The sequence below is a fragment of the Thalia democratica genome, chromosome 2, assembly GCF_965202585.1.
Source record: "Thalia democratica chromosome 2, ktThaDemo2.hap1.1, whole genome shotgun sequence".
NCBI classification, from domain to species: Eukaryota; Metazoa; Chordata; class Thaliacea; order Salpida; family Salpidae; genus Thalia; species Thalia democratica.
In genome coordinates this window covers 55,275,505-55,291,319 of record NC_139166.1, presented here as the reverse complement: position 1 = coordinate 55,291,319, position 15,815 = coordinate 55,275,505, and the positions used below count along the sequence as shown (strand labels likewise).

The 15,815-nt window shown below is 30.7% G+C and overlaps 2 protein-coding genes and 1 pseudogene across 2 annotated transcripts; all 3 read left to right on the top strand.

Annotated features, from left to right (window-relative positions):
• Positions 1–2,036: 2,036 nt before the first annotated feature.
• On the top strand, positions 2,037–2,932 carry LOC145829608 (RNA/RNP complex-1-interacting phosphatase pseudogene; annotated as a pseudogene).
• Positions 2,933–4,266: 1,334 nt separating this feature from the next.
• LOC145849791 (uncharacterized) lies at positions 4,267–5,316 on the top strand. Its single transcript, XM_082954848.1, has one exon. The coding sequence runs from the start codon at positions 4,274–4,276 to the stop codon at positions 4,652–4,654; it is 381 nt and encodes a 126-aa protein (XP_082810974.1). The 5' UTR covers positions 4,267–4,273; the 3' UTR covers positions 4,655–5,316.
• A 65-nt stretch (positions 5,317–5,381) lies between these two features.
• Positions 5,382–11,312, top strand: LOC145849789 (all-trans-retinol 13,14-reductase-like). The gene is made up of 3 exons (XM_082954847.1): positions 5,382–6,498; positions 9,049–9,380; positions 9,599–11,312. Exons 1-3 carry the CDS (start codon positions 6,165–6,167, stop codon positions 10,787–10,789), a joined length of 1,857 nt encoding a protein of 618 aa, XP_082810973.1. The 5' UTR covers positions 5,382–6,164; the 3' UTR covers positions 10,790–11,312.
• Positions 11,313–15,815: the final 4,503 nt, after the last annotated feature.

The following is a 15,815-nucleotide window of genomic DNA, read 5'->3' as shown; positions in this document are numbered from 1 at the left end:
AAATAAATGTTTGTTGAAGGTCAAGAAAATAAGTTACATTATATGTAATTTTACCAACCCTTTTAACAGTTATTATTGAATAAAAAAAAAAATTTACTGATATAAAATTAGGTTTATTAATTAATTAATGAATGATCTATTTAGATAACAATAGTTAATTAAGTACAATACAATTAGCTGCATAACTCTACATCCCCCAAGCTCATGGAAACAAAGATTATTCTTTATTTAGAGAGAAAATGAAAAGTTACAAATTTCTTACACAAAAAACCCTAAAAGCGTTTAGCATAACTCTAACATAGTTAACTTGAACTTAACAATAAATCATATATATAAAATTATGAAACTTTACACATAAATAAGTTTTAATTTTTCTAGATTTAGTGCTATATCCTTCTGGCTAATAAGGGATGCTCATCATTTCATTTTTACACTATCTACTTCACGTAAAAGCCTCCCTAGTACACTTTTATCTTTTGGTAAATGACTTACCATTTCTTCTTGGAACTACCACAACAGGATTTTGCTCTTCTTCTACTTGACTAGTAACTAGTTGACGAGTAGTGGCACCATTGGAATGGTCGCCAACATTGTCCAGAGAATCATGAAACTCATTACTAGATAGATTTCCATAGCTGCCATGAAACTCCTGTGAATCATTGTACCTTTTTCTGCATATATGTTAGTGTTTTGCATTTGGATGAAATAATAGTATTTATATCTGCCAGGTTGATCATTATATCTACTGCTCCTACTGTGATATTTTGGACTAGGCTTTTGTAGCTAGGTGAGGACAAGTAATAACTTTTGCGTGTAGGTTTTGAGTATCTTTAGTTTCTGTAGTATTGAGAACTGAATTGTCTATAGCCTCGGCGGCTAGATGACTCATATTTTTCATCTTTACTCATCTAGTGAAGAAATTCTTAAAGTAGCAAATCAAACCTTAAATTTATTTCATGAAGCATCATTTGATCAATTTTATTTTCAATTTCTTCAATAACTGAATTTACTTGTATTGTAAAACTAAATTCGATTGTACTGTCATGCTTAAAAGGAATTTCAATAGACTTTTCATCCTTTCCTGATCCACTTACTTGAATGTAAATTTATTATTTCCATTTTATAACCATATAAGACTGTTCTAATTGAAAAATTTAAACACAAATCACTCATTTTTAAAAAGTTAAAAAGTTTGTTGATTAATTTCCTTAGCACATTGTCAGAATAAGCTTGCTAAAAACCAATAGGAATATAGTATAAGTTTATTTATATATAGTGATATTTTAAAATCTAGCTAAAAATATTTATGTTATCATAAGTTAAATGTTAAAATCTGTTTAAAGGTTTAAATTAGAATTAAGTAATATTTTGCTGGTTTGAAGTTATTTTTAAGATAAAATTATGAGAAAAAAACATTAAAGACTAAAAAAATTTTACTTGAAACTAAATAAAAAAGTACACAACAAAACACAATAAATACTAAAAACACGCCATTTATATTATTTTAAGACTGTTCACGAAGAACAACTCATTATTTAAACTGATAAGTTTACCTGGTTTAAAAGAATGAACAATCTGTTAAGATAAAAACAGAAAAATTATCAGATGAGTTACATAACTCTACACACATAGTTTGGCTAAAACTCATTGGGTTAAAATCCCAAGACTAAAAACCACAAAATGTAAAAAAATAACAAACTCAGATCTTTAAGCAATTTTTTGCAGTACTACAACAAAGAAAAAAGATCAAACTATGTGATCACTGCCACCATAGTAAACTTACCACTTAAGAGTAACTAAAAATTAAATTAATATAAAAGTTGTAGCAATCAGATAGCCTGTAAATATTTTTCTTTTTTTTTGATGAAGTTTAAAGGGGAGCCCTGTAAATCTAAGACAACCTTTTTTTGCTCTTCATCATCAACTCCAGAATATCTAGTGTAAGTTTCAAACTATGACAACATGCCCCCCCATGTGGTCCCTTTACTGCTCATGGCCCTCAATGGGGCCCACATTGGAAAGCCCTGCTGTAAATGATTTAAAAAAAGGAAATTTATGTTTATTGTTTAAACCAAAAAAGATACTTTATTTAAGATTTTCAAACAGAAACAATTGAATAAAAAGTTATGCCAAGTAAATATGCTATTCCACAGGGCTGGCTAAAGTACTCAAAAATGGGAGAGATTGTGGAAAACTCTAACATCATTGCCATGAGGGTCCCGCTGAAACCCGAGTTCAAAATCTCCAGTGAAAGTGACAAGTTCAGTGTACATGACGCAGTGGACATTGTTCAAAACAAAATGTACTTAAGAGTGGGGTTGGTGGTCAACCTGTGCGCCACTGACAAGTACTATGACACCAGTGACTTTGAAAGCAAAGGGATCACTGTGAAGAAGATCATGGTACTTGGCCAGAAGGTTCCAGGGGAAAAGTACATAAAAATGTTCTGTGATGTCATAGAGGAGTTTGAAAATGCAAACAGAGACAACAACAAAATAGTTCTGGTTCACTGCACACATGGATTGAACAGAACCGGTTTTATGGTTTGCAGTTATTTAATAAGAGTCAAAGGAATCAACCCTGAATACGCTGTTGAAAGTTTTGAAAAGGCAAGGGGGCACCAGATCAGAAGGCAGAATTACGTACAGTCTCTGTTGGCCATGAAGCCATCTTCTGACCAATTGGAACATGGATTTTCCAATTTAACCATTTGAAATTTTTGTTTATAAAAACTATGATTAACTAATTCAGTATGTTTAACAGTTCATGTAAAATTTTTATTGTAATCTTTTTTGAATAAATATTTCCATTAATTGACTAATGACAAAAAACTTTTTTTAGAATTTAGTATACTTTTGTTTGTTAATTTATATAGTTGATATACCTAAAAATATTTGACTAAGTCATATGCATCTGTATGTAACTTTTTTCAGGTTGTACAATCATTATTTGTAACTCAATCACTTATTATACAAAAAAGTAAACTTTTAATCGAGTCATTTCTTACCTTTAATTGTAATATATTTTAATTATTACATATATTAGTTTACTTTTTTTTAAACTGAGTTTTTATTTCACTTATAATTGTGTTTGTGCAATGATGAATACTTAATCAAAGTATAATTTTTAGACTTTTAACTTTAAGTTTATTTTTAAGTTTTGAAATACAAATTTGTATGGTTAAACTTTTTTTAATGTATAATTAATCACCAATGTTTATTTAATTCATTTATTTTTTAAGACTCAATAGCTTTAAACAAATTAATTTTACAAAAATTTTTCTTTTTCATCAAAACTTTGCCAAAAGGGTTTATGATTATACTAAACACTTTTTAATGTAAGTTTGTAGTGAAATTTTGCTATTATAACAGTGACTTGTAATCATGCTTTTTATCAGGGGTCGGCAGGCATCTGTCAGGGTCATACCTGTCAAGCTAAATAAGCAAAATAAGGCTAATAAGTTTTTTTAGAAATATTATCAACATATTAGTTTTTTGAGTTCATATGCTTAAAAAGTTATTAATTTCTAAAAAAAATTGTTTAAGAAGTTTTGAATTAAAAAATCTAAACATGGGCTTTTCAAGTAAAAGAGTGTTTTTAGAAAAGTTGAGACTATATTGGCAAAAATCAGGATTTGTCAGTACAATACAAATGCTTGAAAATTTATAACATTCGAAAATAAAAAAATAAATTATATCTTTGATCTAAATAAAAAATGCTGTTGAAATACAAGTTGTTAGACATGTAGTAGTTTAATTAAATAGATAACTTAGAGGTATTACTAAAGTAAAAGAGTAAATGGTTTTAAAAAATTTACACTAAAAATATATAAAACAATTCTTTATCTAGTTGGCAGGGGTTGGCAATATGCTGCCTGGCCAAAATTTGAGACTTTATCAATAAAATAATTACAATTTAGCTTTCTTTTTTCATATTAATCTTTCCCACAAAAGAGTCTTTTCTTATAAACCTTATTAAATTATAGTATTTTAAACTATTTCAGGTTGTCAATTTTAAAGGCTGCTAACCTCCTTAATTTCGACACTTGCTTTGATTTTCTATCCATAAGTTAGTTTTTGAAAAAAATTTTCTTAAACAATTAAGTGTTTTAAAAGTAAAAGTAATTATTAATAAAACCTATATGGTAACATTAAGTTTTGTATAGAGCTTCTTGAAATCAAATTAAAAAATACTTTTGTGTTTTCAAATGTGTACCGGTTAATTACTCAAATAAAAAACTTATAAATTTTTATTACTACAGATATTATATAAAATGTCAGTAAAACTCAACAAGTACACAACGGCTCTTGTCAGTGGTTGTTGTGCCGCAATGACCTCATTCATCGCCAAACTCGCGTTGGGCGATCACCTGGTTTCTGATGACGTGACGCCGTTCAATTTGGCTGTCAGGGCTATGCTGGTTGTCTGTGCACTTCTTTTCAATGGTCTGATGTGGACGCTGTTTGTTGAAGCGGACATTTCCACGAATGAGACTGTTGTGCTGAGCACAGCTGCCAATATATTTTTGACGTCTTTCATTGGTTTAGTTGTGTTTTCTGAGAGAGTTACCATCACTTGGCTTGTTGGTGCCGGTCTGATTTTGCTTGGAATGAAAACGATTATGAGCTCTAAATCAGATAATAAAACTGATTGATCAGACCATAAATATTGATAAGTTTTGAAAATTTTTCAATTCAATTAGTTAAACTTTTAAATTTTTTGAGGTATAATTTATTTAATATACTATTTAACTAACTTTTTTCTATTTTGCTGCTACTTTGTCAATTTTATAACCATTCTATAAAACTTAAAAACTCAAGCTTTAAAAAAAAAAAATTTATGATTTTTCACGCTTATAAAAAAAACTAATTAGAATATTTTCGTTAACTTTATTAGTTTTGTTCATAAAACATCTATATTTCAGTAAAAATTTACAACTTGAAATCAATTAGGACTTAAAGAAGTAGCCTAAAAAACTACTTCAACAGTTTGCATAATGCTCAAGTTTATTTACACAAATGTGTCAGTTTGTTTACTTTGTTATGACTGCATTGCAAGGTTCAGAGTCTATAAGTACCGCAGTGTAGCAACAAGTTCAAATTAATTATCAACTAGTTATTGTTTTTAATGATTTGCTAAAATTATTTTTTCAAGTTTTGCAAAAATTTGATACAATATTTTCTGTAAGTTTTCAAAAAAAAAATCTGTGTTAAATATTAAACTTATATTTAGCTTACAAAGTTGTAGTTTTGATTAGAGATACAACAGAGTTTTTCTTAATCAAATACTATTAGTTTACTACAAGTTTATTAAGTTTTCAGTAGTACTTAACAAATATGTTTTTTTATAGTTTTTTATATTTCAATCAAAAGAATCATAGTTTTTGTTATCTTATGTAAGAATTTAAGTTTTTTTGTTTAGTTTTTAAACTTTTTTATTCTTGTTCAAATTTCTGCAGTGGTTTTAAACTTTTATGAAAAACGACCCTAAGTCAATTTTTTCAGGGTTGTAAGAAATGTAGGCTTAACTTTTATAAGCTTATCAAAAAACTCAGGCCAACTTCCACTTTAGTTTTATATTTTTCTAAGAAACTTATCCTTTTTTGGACTTTAAGTGTGATTGAATGGATTATAATCAAAATATGATGTATGATAAAATGTTGTATAAAAACATTGAAATTTTTTAGTTGATTTCCAATTTTAGGAACATTTCTTGTCCTTAATATAGCTTTATTTCAAGCTAACATTTTATCTATTTGAGTGCTGAAATTAACAATTATGATGATAACACAAGCAGTTTAGATAAAACATCTAATCTATTGCTACGATACTATGGAGACTTATTGTAGATTAATATAGTTTGATATCTTTAAAAGTTTAAATTAAATATTTCGAAAGTTAGTACTGTTACATATCAAAAAAAACATGCTTACTACTCCTAATTCTGCATGAAGACTTTTAAACAAATAAATTTTGTTAAACAATTTCAGGTAGTTCCCGGCCAGTTATTGGTAATTCAGGTCAGAATTAGCTTCGAAGAGTAGCAACCCTGCTAGTTGACAAAACAAATTTTCTTACAGCAAATCCATACTTACTTATAGTTTTCTAAATTTAGTTGATAATTGTTTAGGGCTTAACATTTAACCTGTGCAGCTCTTTTACAATATGGAAGTTGAAGGCGGAACAGAAAGCAGGACGAGCATGTTCTGCTACCTCCAACTCTGCTCGTTGTACTTCATACTGGCCTACCTCGTTCACCAGGCCTTCCTCCTTATCACGAGGAAATCGTTCTTCAAACCTCCGACCGCTAGCTGGCGCCCTCTGGAAAAAGACCGCAGAAAGAGGAACGAGCGTCTGAAGCGCCGGTTCCACCCCAAGCTGGTTCCCAGGCAACTGGACGCCATAGTGATCGGGAGCGGCATGGGTGGGCTGACCTGCGCCGCGCTGATGTCCAGGGCTGGAAAGAAGGTGTTGGTATTGGAGCAGCATGATATACTCGGTTGGTTTTTTGTTTTGTTATATGAAAAATTAATTTTATATAGGTATAAATAACATGAAAATATAATTAATTTTTTCACCATGATACACTCGGTTGGTTGTTTTGATGTATAGTTTTTTTTTAATAGTATGATATAGATTAATATAAAATGTTTTTTTTTCTTTGATATACTAAATTGATTGTTTTGTTAAGTTTCAATTATGTTTGTTGCAATATGTTTGTCAATGACTTTTATTGATTGATTGTTTTTTGTTGAATCTGGTGTCAATATGTACTTAAAAATACTTGTTTTGTGATTTGAAAACTTTAGTAGTTGAACATTTGTACCAAGTTAAAGTTTATGCTAACAATTTGTGTATGAAAGTAAAGTTTAAATTGAAGTTAAAAGTTTTTGCAAATTTTTTTTTGATAAACTGTTTGTTTATTCTTTGGTTTTATTCAATAATTTTTGTTGTAACTGGTTTTTTAAAATTGGTGTTTTTCAGTTATAATGTTTATCTTTTAATTTGGCAGTCAACATTTTTACTTTGTCTATAAAAGAAAAATTTAAGTTAAAGTTTGAAATTTTGTAAATAAAAAAACTTTTGTGATAGAGTTTTCCTTAACTACCAATAAAATTTTTTTGACTTGTAGTATTATCTTAAAGTAAAACTCATTTATTGTACACTCTAAATGTAACATTTTGATAAGTTTTACAAACAAAGGTGAAGTATTTGTTTTATTAACAACAAAAGTTTTGTCAGTATCAATTATTAAAAATTACAATAAAATATTAATTTTTATGAAATTTAAAACAAAATGAACTTTAGATTATTTTTAAAGCATTCTTAGTTATATTGTTTTGTTATAAAAGTTCACGTTTTGACATCTACATCACTTTGTTTTGAAATACAGTTTACATTTCGAAAGTTATGCAATACACACTGAAGGTTACACGTTATTTTGATCTTCAAAATGTAAACTAGATTTTCAAAACAAAATGGTCTAATATGTCAAAACGTGTTAGTTAAAACAAAGCACTGTGTTTATACTTTAAAAATTACTCTGTTTTGAAAATCTAGTTTCATTTTAAAGAGTAATGCATACAATAATTTTTTTCTTATTTATATAAATAATTAACGCTAAAGGTTTAATGTAAGCTAAGCGTGTACACAATATTGAAATTTTTGAAAGTAAAATATTAGAAATATACTTCTTTCTCTATACATATACTATTTTGAAAACTTTTTATCTGTATTCAAAATTAAAGCTTTTATAAGTTTTAAAGATTTTTTTGGTGTTTTTTATGCACAGTTTTTTTTGTTTAGTTTTTTATTTATTTATAGTCCACATCGCGTTGAATTGGTAATAGAGAGTGAAATTTGTATTAAATAGTTTTTGTAAATCTTTTTAAACATCTTATTTTAATGTAGTCCAAGATTTATTCTGATTTTTTGTAGTCCAAGATTTTTCAAACTAAAAAAAAAGTTTTTAATAACAATTATAAGACTTGAAGTAGCAATTTTCTAAAATGTTTTTAGTATATGTTTTTTATTTTAGTAAATAAGTTTATTTTAAATTTTAAAATGAGACAAGTTAATCTTATACTTAAATATTTTTGTTTTGTAACAGCTTGCAAATGTTAAGTAGACATTAAATATTAAGCTTTCATAAAGTAAGAAGAACTTATTTAAAAAAAAATTATCATCGAAACTTGAGTTAAAATTGTTCGTTGTTTAGGCTGTTTCAGATAAATACGTCATTTAAAACTATCTGAAAAAGTAAAAAAGTGTGTGTTTTATGGATTTGGTGACGTTTATTTTATAACTTCATTAAATTCTACTAAATAGATTGAGTAGGTTTTTATAAATATACACATATATATTTTAAAAAAGCATGTTTTTATTAATGGAAAAACTTATATGTAAACAATTCATTATTTTTATTTTATAAGATGTTGTAAAATATAATAGTAACAGTTTAATTTAATATATTACCCATCATACTGAAAATTAACTATTTTTCTATGTTGAATTGACATGACACCAATTGCCAGTTATTATTTTTCACCTTTTTTTTCGAAATGTAAGTTCTATTTGTAACCAGAACAACGGTACAAATAAAAACAGCTAAAACCATAAATACAAACTCATTTCAATTTACCAGGCATCAGTGTCTAAAAAGGACTTTCACTAGCTTTGAAGTGGGTTGGCAAAGCTCACCTTGAATGTGCAAACAAGCTTACAAAGTTGACAGTGTTTCCATTTAAAGTTTTAAAATTTTGACTTAAAAATATAGCTAATTTTACTGAGTAAAAAGCTAAGTATGATAACAAAATCAAATCTTATTATCATATAAAAATAAAATTAAAACAACTCCAACAGGAGGGTTTGTAAAAGTTTTTTCTGGTGTCCATAAATTTTTAAAAACTTAAAAAAGATATTTTTAAATATAACCATAACAACTTTTCATCAAATTACAAGGAGTAGTACTAGAGTGCTCCCGTACGACCAACGTATAGAAAAAGTCAGACCTTGTCAATGTTTACATTCATCAAAAAAATATCCGCAGGAGGGTGCACGCACGCGTACGAGAACAAGGGGTTCGAGTTCGACGTGGGCATCCACTACATCGGCAACATGGAGGCCAACAGCATGAACCGCGTCTTCGTCGACTACCTCACCGACGGGCGCCTCCAGTGGCAGCCCATAGAGGGCGAGTACGACCACGCGGTGTTTGACGAGGGCGAGGCGGGGACGAAGCGGTACGGAGTGTGCAAGGGAAAGGAAGAGTACAGGGGGAAGCTGAAGGGGCAGTTTCCGAGCGAGGGCGAAGGGATCGACAGGTTTTTCGCGCTGATGCAGAAGGCCAAGGCGGCAGGAGCGGCTTACATGATAGTCAAGGTGAATTTGTTGTTCGCTGAACTGCAGTTTTCAGTATTTTTGTTTTACCACCAGGTTGTTGTGGTGTGTCTTTTTGTAATTTAATTATTCGAGTAGAATGAGCACATATGAAAATTTATAATTTGTTCTAAAATTATTAAATGTTTAGTTACTTAAATACAAGGAGTAATATGTAAAATCGTATTTAATTGTTGTTTACTTTGCTTTTTTCTTCAAAGGTCCTCCCGCTGTGGCTCATGCGGCTCATGGTCAAGTTGAACCTGCACAAGCTCATATTCGGCGAGTACTTGAAACTGTCCAGCGTGAGCCTGAAAGAAGTTTTGGACGACATAACCACCGACAAGAAGCTGAAGGCAGTTTTGTCGTACTGCTTCGGCGACTACGGCACCCCGCCCTCGCACACCTCCTTCGTCATGCACGCCATGCTATTCAACCACTTTCTCAGGACGGGGGGTTTTTACCCGGTGGGCGGGGCGAGCGAGATCGCCTACCACATGATCCCGGTGGTCGAGGAGGGCGGAGGGGCGGTGCTGGCCGGAGTGAAGGTGGACAAGGTGCTTGTGGAGGACGGGGAAGTTTTTGGGGTCAGGGTGGCCAAGTTCGACGGCATGGAGATAAGGGCGCCTGTTGTCATTAGCAACGCAGGGGCAATGAACACTTTCAAGAGCTTGCTGGCACCGCGAGTGGCCAAATCCTACGGGCTGCTGGACCAGTTAGAGGGCAAGAAGGTGGGTCACGCCTGCTTCCAGGTCTTTGTCGGGTTGGAGGGCACCGCCGAGGAGCTTGGGCTGGTCGCCAAGAACTATTGGGTGTTCAGCTCGTACGACCAGGAGAAGGACATGGACGAGTATCTGGCCCTTGAAAGGGAGGATGCAGCTAACAGGGAAATCCCCTTATTATTTGCTTCCTTTCCCTCTGCGAAAGACCCCACGTGGCAGGAGAGGTACCCGGGCAAGTCCACGTGCGCCATAGTGACCTTCAGCAAGTACGAGTGGTGGTCTGATTGGAAAGATGACCAGTGTCAGCGCAGGGGAATCACCTACGACGAGCTCAAAAACACCATTGCTGAGCAGGCGTGGCGGCAGGTGGTCAAAAACTTCCCCCAGCTTGAAAACAAAGTGGTGCACATGGAAGCGGGCTCGCCGTTGACCCACGATTACTACATAAACAGCACAAAGGGGGAGATATACGGTCTGGACCACACCAGGGACAGGTTCGACCTGGTCGAGGCCATGGAAACGAGACCTGACACCAACATCAGGAACTTGTACCTGACCGGTCAGGACGTGTTCACTTGCGGGTTCATCGGGGCGGCTTTCGGGGGCTTGATCACCGCGTCCAAGGTCCTTGACAGGATGCTGATCATTGATTTGGTCAAGGCGGTAGGGGAGGCGAGGAAGAAGAAGTAAAGTTGGAACAAAATAACATTAAGTTGCTCAATCAGGTTCAGTTTTAAGTCTGGTTAGTCTAGTTTAAGAGTTAATTTAAATTTGAACTAATTTTTAAAGTTTAAATAATAAGTTTTCGATATAGTGTTTTGTTATTTACTCTTTTATTATTACGTTAGTTATAAGTCTACTATCCATCAAAGTGTTTTTCTGTACCAAATTTTAAATGTTTTAATTTTTTTTACTTACATTCAAAACTTAAATATGATGTTGCATTTACAATAACTTTAAAGATACTAATCATGTTTTAGAGGTTTTTCATAAAAATCTTCACACCTAAGCTTTAACTCTGTGATTTTATGCATGTTTTCAGCCTTTAGTTTTTGTTGCCGTAGTAGTTTTACTAATACTGATATTGCTTATTTTACAACTCGTAAAAATTTACCTGTATTTATGTTACTATATATATATATATTTCAATTTTTATTTTTATGCATGTTAATTTTGTTAGGCTTTTCTGTACAAAAGAACTTATGAATGTTTTGGAAAACTTTTTAAGTTCATTATAGTAGTACATAATTTTATACATGTTTTATTTCAAGTACTAAAAGTATATTTAGTAAAAATGTTTACAATTTTTTCTTATACGAAAAAATAGTAAAGTTAATAAAATGTTATGAATTTTAATTAACAACAGTAAAAACTGTTTAAAAATGATTCACCTAAGACCAAGGGTATTTCATATTAAACAATAGTACTGAAAATTTTTTGGTATTTAGTATAAACTTTAAAATATTTTTACAAACTTAATAACAAAAAGAAGTTGTTATGAATTTTTAGCAATAAGTATAAAAAGTTTTAACTAGAAGACATTTTCTTTAATTATAATTAGTTTCTTTAGATGTATATGTAACATAACATTTAACTCTAAATATTAGATTTATAAGTTTTAAGTTTCTTAATAGTACTACTGTTTCATTTACCAAACGCTAAATTTTTTTTGTATAAGTTATTCCAACTAAAACTAAGGAAACTCTATACCAGGTCAGCAAACTATTATAAGTTGCGCGAAATTAAAAAAAAGTTGCTCACAGGCCGCACTTTAAAGAGATAAGTCTTTTGCGAACCATAATTATTTGAAATAAATGTAGTAATCAGTATAAAGATAATAAACTAAAAGTTTGATAAAATAAGCAATCCAAAGCATTAGTATATAATAAAATAAGAGTCTAAATTTTAGGATTTAACATGAAACATATTTTTTTAGTAATTAGTAGTTAGTATTTGGAAAGTCTATCTTGGTATGCAGATTTTAGCAATACTATTTTAACTTGTGCGGTTTAGATTTAAAAGAGTTTCTTTAAAATCTAAACAGTTATCAAATATTTCATTAATTAAAAGTTTTTGAATTTATAACATGGTTCTTATTTTAAAGATGTGGTTCAACAGAAGTTTGCTAAAAATATTAATTTAATAATTGAAGCTTCTTTTATCAACTGTACTTATATACCTGTTTTATACATAATAAACACAATGAAAGTTTATGAAACCATATCAAAAAAAATAAATATGATTTAGGTAATTTCGATTAAAATTTTACAAATATTATTACATAAAAAATTCTGTAAGTTTTCTAGCAAATTGTTAAGAAATACATATGTAACTTAATTAATACGGTTACTTTAATGCTATTGCAAATCTAAACATTTTTGCATAATATTTTGTTAAAACTTAAAAAGTTAACGAAATTAAGTAAGTCTAGTTAACTATAATAAATTAATTAATATATGGCTTTATAAAATTTAGGTTGCAGAAAAACTCAACAATTAAAGTTATATGATAAGTATAACATTTTTTTAAACGAAATTAACTGTTAACTTTTATACATTAATTTTAAAATAATTCTTGTTTGGTAAACTTAAGCTTTTTTATGTTGTTTTGTAAAATGAAAAAGTGTCAGTACGCGGTTTTATTTAAGCACTCTACAGAAAGTTACAAAACGCGTCAGTAAGTTTTGAACATAACTTAAGTTTACTAATATGTTTAAACACATATGTCTATAAGAGCAATTAATGTGTACTTTAAGTAACAAACAAAAGTTTTTAACTAGAGTTTTGAGGTCCATTTGAACAGCAAAATTTTCAGTATTGTGTATATTTTATTTTTAGAAATAAATTTTGCGACGATAAATTAGGAGCTATATGTACCTTGCCAACTCAGCTTAAAAGTTTACTATGCTTGCTCTTTTTAGTTTCTAGATACAAGTAACCTTTCTACGATAATATACTATTCCTTTTCTTTAAATTATTCTTGTTATGATTAGGATTTTTAAGTTCTAAAGTTTACTTTAACTAAATTGATTAGATATATTTTTAAACGAAAGTATAAGAAAATTATGTACATTAGTAACTAGTACAACATTTTTATTTATACTTAATTTTATAATGTATGGTAAAAATAAAGAGTTTTTTTTGATAAATATATACCTTTTTTACACTTTAAAAAGAAAAATTTCATACATATAGCCTTTTAAGCTTAAGTTCAAAATAAAAAATAGCAATTTATCAAAGAATTTTCATTTTCTCAAAACTCCTTAAGATTCTTGTAACATTTAAAAGAACAATTAGATGTTATCAAGTTTTATGGTAAGTATATTTTGCTTTTGTTTCATGAATAATTTTATAAAAGTTTTCAAATTTTCTTTTACTAATAAAAAGCTCGTGTTGTTAGTTGATTTATTTCTTATTACCATCCATGTAGATTTTTTTCATTTTCAAAACTTTTAAACTTTTACCGTCAGGCCGTACAATTGCTTTCAACATCAATCTGTCTTCTTTTTTCAAAGAAAAAACAAGTTCCTACAAAAAAAAAACAATGCTGTAAAATTTATAAAAGCTAAACTTACTGTTTATAGGTTCTTTATGTTTTGTTACACTAAAACAGCATAGCTTTTCAAAGTGCAAAAACTTTTATTTCGGCTGAGTAAGAAACAATTCCAACTTATTCAACAAAGGTGTAAATGATACTTTTCAACATTCTTCAATTATAAACTGCGACACGAATATTCACTTAAATTGCACAATGCAGTGCTATAATTGCATTTATTAAAGTTCAAACTTTATTTTTGTTCCGTACTTGGAAGTATCCCTTACCTTAACACTATCGCCAGCTTCTGCAAATATTCTACCCCCATCACCAATCTTGAACCCCAAACCAAACTTGTACTGATTGTACCTTTCCAGGTGGCATTTTCTGCCACTTCTTATTATCGGAACTGACTTGCACACTCTTCCATCGAAACCAGACAGGTTCTCAGAGCAGTTGCCGATCGGGTATGCGTCTCCGAACGCGCAGTTGACGAAATCGGCGATCGACGAAGGCAATACAGAGGTGACGTCATCGGCCTGAATTTTGTTTAATTGCTTTGGAGTTAATAATTTATTTATAACGTTTGTATTTTTGACTATATTCAAAACAAAATTAAAAAGATAAGATAAGAAAAGTTTTAAACTTTAAGTAATAAGAAACACAAAAAAAAAAAACTAACATATTGTTTAATAAAATATTTACTCTTAAAACACTGAGGCCTATTTGTAAAGTAAAATATTAAATTTGTAAAATATAAAATTAAAAAAAAAATAGTTCAAGATTTAAACTAAGCAAAAACACGTAAACTAATATTAATAAGACATTAAACAAAATATGAGCTCTTACTTTGTTTATAACAGCTGAGATGCTAGTAGACTCAACTGAAGCCTCGAACTCGACCACGAAGCCTTTCAGCTGTCGGCAGTTCAGTTGGTCGGCGGCTGACAGCTCATCTTTCAAACAGTTTTCAGAAAACTGCTCAATGCTGACTTGCGGCGCCGTTTCGGTCTTTATTGATTTGTTTATCAGGGGAGTGGTAAAAGTGGCCGCCAGCGCTAAAAGTAAAACTAAAACCACATGCGAGGGCAGAGGTGAGGTTTTGTTTAAAACCGACCCGACGTGTTTTTGCACAAAGGTTGAAAATTTAAACAGTATAAGCGCAGTGGAAAAAATCAAGATAATAAAAGTAACGTTTTGTAGGCCGAAGATAGAATAAAGAAATTTGAAGGTACTGAATAAAAACCAAGCGTACGCTAAAGGAAACATTAGTATTAGCAAAGCAATTTGAAAAGTAGAAATAGCCAAGGAATAATAACTTGGAACATATTTAGCCATAATGAAAGTCGTTTGAAGCCAAAAAGATATAATAGACATTTTAGCAAAGTCGCATTTTACATCACTCATTTTGAATATTTTCTGCAAACCTAAGTCGTTTTTAAAAAAAGGAAACAAAAGTAAGAACGCACAAATAATTATCTGCAGCAGAGAATGTGTAGTAAAGTTTATATTGAAAAAATTATGCATGTCAAGCTGAAAGATTTCGAACAAAAGTAAACCGGAGTGTGCTGCATACTTTTCGGCAAGCATCAAAAGCAGACAAAACAAACAAAAAGGATGTTTCGATACATCTCCGAAAGACCACAAGCTGAACGCGAAAAAAGCAAACGAAGCTGCGCACAGAAACGTCACTGGCAGAAAGCTGGCGCAGTGCGGGGTCATTATCAATGTTGCTGCTGCACCGAACAAAATGTTCTTGATCATCGGCGCGTGCTTTGCTTTGAAGAATTCTTCGGCTTTTTCGTTGCTAATCAAACGGTCCACGGCCTGCAAAGAGTCCGACCATTCGACAAACTGTTTGAACCTGTCTTCGTCTGTTGAAAAAAGTAGAATGTTTTGATGGACTGAACGTTATGAAGCTATATAACTATTTGTATTGACTATAAAATAATGCTCAACATACTCAGTAAAGAGCTTAATGAAATGTTAATAAACGTGCTAATTAACAACTTTGTTTGTGACCACTTTCGGTGAGAACAAAAATCCGGCCTTTTTAAAAACATCGTGCGTATACTTTTTATGTTATGAAGCTATAAAAGTATTGTCAACCCACTGTGTATTGCTTTGTAGCTGGATTTAGTAATCGTTGCAAAAACAAATACGAAGAAAGCTGCTGGGAGTA

Coding starts and splice junctions, on each gene's coding strand:
- LOC145849789 (XM_082954847.1), top strand. CDS start 6,165: ATGGAAGTTGAAGGCGGAACAGAAAGCAGGACGAGCATGTTCTGCTAC. Junction 6,499..9,048: donor GGAGCAGCATGATATACTCG/GTTGGTTTTTTG, acceptor AAATATCCGCAG/GAGGGTGCACGCACGCGTAC. Junction 9,381..9,598: donor CGGCTTACATGATAGTCAAG/GTGAATTTGTTG, acceptor TTTTCTTCAAAG/GTCCTCCCGCTGTGGCTCAT.
- LOC145849791 (XM_082954848.1), top strand. CDS start 4,274: ATGTCAGTAAAACTCAACAAGTACACAACGGCTCTTGTCAGTGGTTGT.